General features: G+C 39.3%; 1 protein-coding gene across 1 annotated transcript; it reads right to left on the bottom strand.

Annotated features, from left to right (window-relative positions):
* Window positions 1–1,075: 1,075 nt before the first annotated feature.
* Window positions 1,076–2,290, bottom strand: LOC124912524 (uncharacterized protein At5g39865-like). Its single transcript, XM_047453161.1, has one exon. The coding sequence runs from the start codon at window positions 2,178–2,180 to the stop codon at window positions 1,194–1,196; it is 987 nt and encodes a 328-aa protein (XP_047309117.1). The 5' UTR covers window positions 2,181–2,290; the 3' UTR covers window positions 1,076–1,193.
* Between the last annotated feature and the right edge of the window lie 3,962 nt (window positions 2,291–6,252).

Genomic DNA, 6,252 nt, shown 5'->3' with positions numbered 1-6,252 from the left:
TTTCTTTAGCAAACCCTATCTATTGATAGGTGCACTAATCGTTCATGGGAGATTCCATTTGAAAACCCTTATATGTCAATAGGTCGACTCATCATTTGTACATGGTTCCGTTAGAAACTCTATCTGTTGATAAGTGCGCTAATCGTTTGTACACGATTCCATTTGAAAATTCTATTAGTCGATAGGTCGAGACATCGTTTATATACGATTCCGCTAAAGTCCTATCTTTTAATAGATATCCTCTTTCACAACATCACTGCGACCAAATATCTCAAAAGAAAAACCCTATCAATCGATAGGTACTCTAGTTAAAATCATATTTATCAATAGGTATATTTCCCAATTCACAAAAAGGCACAATGATCATGCATACATGATCCAACCCAAAAATCCTATCATCCAATAGGTACCAAAACCCTGTCATTCGAACATATACTTAAAAACCCTATCTCTCGATAGATCCTCAAACAAAACTCTATCACGCAATAGGTAACCAAATCATATCTCTTGATAAGATACTCAAGCAAACCCTATCTCTTTATAGTTAGTCTAATGAAATCCTAAGGTTTTGATAGACTTCTCTTATTAATCTATAAAAGGTTACATGTTGATAGCACCACGACCATTTATATATGATCGTTTTCTATCTCACTTGTGATTGACCTTCATAGAAAGTTTTTAACTCACCTGTTGACACATAAACCTATGTTAAAATTCTCAAACCTCGAATTTTCAGGAAAACCAATACAAAGGGTTTTTCGGGGATTACATAGTTGTTTCTGTCCATTTGTTATAACTGCTGCCTTTTTAATTAAGTGCTACAAAGAACTATAACATGGTGTTTACACAACTTATTCAAAATAAAAAAAAAATGTTGTTTACATAAATTATTAAAAAGGAATTACAGAACATGCCGACTTCTTTAACCATCCGTCGACTTATTAAGGGTTAGAAACTTAACTCTAATATGCTCTCATATCACATACATTTAAAAAATATCATAACAAACATTTGTTTCTCTAAAGTGCAAATATACTGCCCATTGTAAATTAATGACTCTAAGGATGAGTTTTTAGTTTCACCTCTAAGATATGATTCTTGATTATATTGCATGAAACTAAGCACAAACACTAACAATTCCATATAGCTATTGGACTTCGGATTCAACACATAAATCAAGATAAAACATAAAATCACAAATAACAATGCCGACATCTAATCAAGCCATTCTCGTTGCAATCAGGACACCTCCTAATCCTTCTTTCGTCTTGATCATACACCTTTCGACTTCCACTACAGTTTGCGCACAACAAGAAGCGCACATCTCCACAAGTTTCACACACATTTAGCATAACATTTGTCCGAACCGGTAAATCCTTCAAGAGCACTGCCAAATCCCCTTTTTCATGAAGCTGTTTGATCTTATCTGCCCCGCCAACATACTTCCCCTTGATAAAGAGTTGTGGCAAGCTAACCATGGACACCCCTCCAAACGCGACCTGAAGTTCCCTCCTATAAGACGAATCCATTGAAATGTCTTTCTCGTCAACGAAAACCCTATGCCCTCTTAAGATCATCCTAGCAGTGCAACTATCTTCATAAGTTGTTCTAATTCCTCGTAGACTGGTATAATACAGCACAACCCTGTTTTGAGTTTCTCCAGACATTATTATTCGAGGAACATCAACACATGATTTGTTTATGTTTTCCTCGGTCTTTTTCCGAAATAGCAATGCCCTTCTGTAGCTTGAAGAGACATTTGGATCCATTTTGGATAAGAGTGATTCTTCTGATAAATGTTTCCATAAGGGCTTCTTGTCCCCCGTTTCGCTAAGTTTGTCGATGGAATGGAAATCGTCGAGGCCTTCCATGAGCTCCCAGGTGTTGATAACCGAGTCAGGCGATTGAGGAACTTGCTCCAAATCATGGGCGTTCAAATCATCCTGGTGGAGAAGAAGGTGCAGGGAGCCATATGTGGTGGAAGTGAGAGAGACGAGGTGGTTGGAGTCGCCTTTCTTCTGGGAAGGATGGTGTATGAGAGAGGTTTGGAGTGAGAGAGTGCGGGAAGCTTGAGGTTGGGAGGATGGAGAAGAAGAATGAAGAAAGCTTGATGAAGAAGAATGGCATTCGGAAGGTCTGGCGTGATGGACATTAATGTACCTAGAAGCAGAACACCCCATGAATGAACTTTTTGGTGGAAAGCAGACTTTCTCACTTTTGTTTACTGAATTCTTTCCAGGGAAGCTAAGATGAAGAGAAAGAGAAAGTGAACGAGAGGTAGTTAAGAGGACACAATCAGAAACAAGAAAGAGATGAAAAATTAGTACAATATTATAGATGAGAGAAGGAAGAAAACAAGAGGGGATTTAGAATTAGGAGTATCCTACCTTTACCATTTTTGAAAACAATTGTAATAGAGAATGAGGGGCACTTTCCTTCATTTTATACTAAAAATATTCTATTAATACTTACAAATTTGCTAAACTATGTTATACCTGTCAAACATTCGTAGCAAAAAATTAACATATTTGGTTAACTAGATTACACATTTTAAAACTTAGTTTGTAAGAATAAATAAAATATTTTCAATACATTCCTAACGAAATTTATATATAATTATATTATAGTGTCCATTTAGAATTAAATGCACACCTTAGGAAATTTAATGCGATGAGAGAGAAGAGACGAGCCGTGTGTCTGCCGGTTTGTTGAGTCAATTAAATGTAGGTCAAACTTTTACTCGAAACCCAATTTAGCCAATACGGGTTTAAACTTTAAAGACACTTCCTTAAATACCAATTTATTATATTTTGTCCACCTCTTAGGCATTGTGAATCGTGTGGCTCAAAAAAGAAGTTGAGAATCAATTTTTCTTATTAATTTACTATTACCATTTGTAAATATATTTTTGGATTAGGTATAATTTTTTTAAAATAAAATATTAATAATTTTTTTTTAATGTTTTATTATATAATTATATCTAATTTAAATGAATATTCTAGCAAACAAATAAAAATATTAAGGTTTTCATTGCTTTTAAAAATATATAACATTGGTCATATATATATATATAGTTTAAGGTACCACAATTATGATTATATTTTAATTCAAAATATTTTAAGTTAGAATTCAACTTATAATTTTTTATTTTATAAGTACCAACTTCTATATTTTCAGTTAAATTGTTTAGTTTTAGGAAAATTTGACGAAATGACTCTAATTATTCACTTATTTATCTTTTTGATCAACGCTTAAAATAAAAAGCGTTGTTGATAGCTTTTTCTTTTTTTTGGACGATTTTGCCACTTTCGCGAGACGTCCTCAATCGCGAGACGATTTTTTATTTTTATTTTTAAAAAATAATTCACACGGCATTCGACTACGTCTCGCAATGGGGGCATTTTCGTCCAAAAAAAGTGTCACCAGTGTATTTATTTTTTGCGCTGGCCAAAAAGACAAATAAGCTGATCTTTAGGGTCATTTCCTCCAATTTCCTTAGTTTTCAGCTACCTTATTGAGTTTTATAATCTAGATACTTGTTACTTGACTTCAATAATCTAAAAGCGTTATGCAATTGCTTCATAATACTCCTAAAATAAAAATTAATAGAATAGTTGTTAGATAAATAGTTGTCAGGAAATGATAGTAAAGAAATAAAACAATAATTAGAAACAATGAATATAAATATATTGAGATGAAACATTAAAGACACTAAACTCTCAATTTTTTTAATTTTTTTAAAACGGTTAATACCATTTCATTAAAAAATACAAAAGTGAGAGAGTAAAGAATAATAGCTAAAGTTACGGATCCCTTTTGTCGACTTCCCTTGCCTACATTATTCCATCGACCAGAGGCTGTTCACCTTGGAGACCTGATGCAGTTATGAGTACAATCGGACGTGGGAGGCACTCGGTCCTCCGGATTTTCAAGGGTCGCCGGGGATGCACCAGACACAACGCGATGTGCGGTGTTCTTCCAGCCGCTGGACCCTACCTCCGTTAGGGTTTAGGGAATCTTCCATTAGTGCCATAGTGCGATGCATTCCAGGGTGTCCAATCCATCTTGAATCGTGACACTCCTTCAAAACATCACGTCGCAAACTTTCCCATTTGGGCACGAACACTCGTTTCCCTTCGTAAGGAGCAACCTGTCTTCGACCCAAAACCTTCAGGTCTTGCCACTTCGAGCAAATTCCATCATGTCATGCGCATTGGGATCTTTCTCAAGGCCTTCCCGTATGCGTTCCCTCAGGTTTGTCTCAGGTTGGCTTATGGAGTCCAGCTCCGCCTTGCGACTTAGTGCATCGGCTACACGATTAGTGACCCCTGGCCTATACTCCAATGTGTAGTCGAACTCTGCTAGAAATTCTTTCCACCTAGCCTGCTTTCGTGTGAGCTTCTTCTACGTTTGGAAGTAGCTAGTGTCAATGTTGTCCGTCCTGACCTTGAACTTGTTACTGAGCAAGTAGTGCCTCCATGTGCGTAGGCAATGCATGACCGTTGTCATTTCTTTCTCGTGGATAGTGTATCGTCGTTTGGTATCATTCAGCTTCTGGCTCTCAAATGCAATAGGGTTCCCCTCTTGCATCAATACACCTCCAATGGCGAAGTCAGATGCATTGGCCTAGACTTCGTATTCCTTTATGTTGTCAGGTAGTGCTAGCACAGGTTGTTTTGTAACTTCGGCCTTGAGCCCCTCGAAGCCTCCATGCACCGCTCGTCCCAACTCCATGCTCGGTCCTTCTTCAATAGGTCAGTTAGGGTTGAAACAATCTTTGAGTACCCTTTTATGAACATCCGGTAGTAGTTGACCAAGTCCAGGAAAGACCGAAGTTGGGGCACATTTTTGGGCGGCTCCCATTCTCGAATGGCCTTGACCTTGGCCTCATCCATCATGATGCACCTGGACATCACACGATGACCCAGGAATATCACCTCATTCTGGGCGAATAAGCACTTTTCTAGCTTTGCGTATAACTCGTTCTCCCACAAGGCCTGGAAAACCAATCTCAAGTGTTCCACGTGCTCATGCAATGTGGGTGAGTATACAACAATATCGTCGAGATAGACTACCACAAACTTATCTAAGTAAGGGTGGAAAACCTTGTTCATTAAAGTGCAAAACGTGGCTGGTGCATTCGTAAGGCCGAAAGGCATAATAAGGAATTCATACGATCCATACTTGGTTACCATGGCGGTCTTGGGCTCATCTCCCTTGGCTATTCTCACTTGGCAATAACTGGATCGTAAGTCTATCTTTGAGAACCACTTTACTTCCCAAAGTTGTTCGAACAACTCACCAATGAAAGGTATCGGGTACTTATTCCAGACGGTGAGTTTGTTGAGTGCTCTATAGTCCACGCACATCCTTAACAACCCATCATGTTTCTTTTGGAATAGCACTGGGGCACCGTAGGGCGATTTGGATGGCTGGATCATGTCGGCATCTAGCAACTCCTTCAACTTCCTTTGCAGCTCCTTCAACTCGGGCGGTGCCATTCTATAGGGCGTGCGAGATGGCGGCAGAGCATCGGTCACCAGCTCGATCTTGTGGTCCATGTCCTGTTCTGGTGGTAATCTTCTTGGGAGTTCGTTGGGCATCACATGTTTGAACTCCTCCAGCACCGCCTAGACCTCCTTGGGTATTTCCCCTTTTCCTTTGGGCTCATCTTCATCATCCACCATGGGAAAATCCACAAACGTCTCTTCGCAATGTTTCAGACCTCGGCTAAATTGCATCGCCGAGAGCATACTCTTCCCCTCTGATTCTCTCTTTGTTGGTATGTCACTAGTCTTCTCGTGGTCCAAGATAATTAGAGAATCAGAGTAAGGAATAATACAAGCACGTACCTGGTCGAACCATCGTAGTCCCAACACTATATCGTAATCATCCATAGGGACTACAGTAAAAGAGACCATTCCCTTCCAGTCTCCGATCTGAGTTGGTACGCTCTTCGCCTCCCCAGCCACCGGCTTGGCGGTTGTGTTGACGAACTTGATGGTTCCTTTTGTTGGGTTAACGCCGAGACCCAATGCTTTGGCCACTCCCTCGCGCATGAAGTTGTGAGTGGCACCCGTGTCGACTAGTGCTTTGACGCGCTTTCCCCTGATCAAGGCCTTCACAAACATTGAGCCCCACTTTGTTCCTTTGACCGGTTCTACCACACTAGCCTTGATCGCATTAAGTAGTTTTAGGGATCCCATTTGAGTCCCTTCTTCTTCTTCTTCAGCTGTCTCGGTCCCTTGTACA

This window comes from Impatiens glandulifera, chromosome 8, assembly GCF_907164915.1.
Source record: "Impatiens glandulifera chromosome 8, dImpGla2.1, whole genome shotgun sequence".
Classification (NCBI taxonomy): Eukaryota; Viridiplantae; Streptophyta; class Magnoliopsida; order Ericales; family Balsaminaceae; genus Impatiens; species Impatiens glandulifera.
This window is presented reverse-complemented; position numbering and strand designations above follow the sequence as displayed.

What these genes read in the sequence shown, in the direction of transcription:
- LOC124912524 (XM_047453161.1), bottom strand. Translation starts at nt 2,180, where the DNA reads ATGGGGTGTTCTGCTTCTAGGTACATTAATGTCCATCACGCCAGACCT.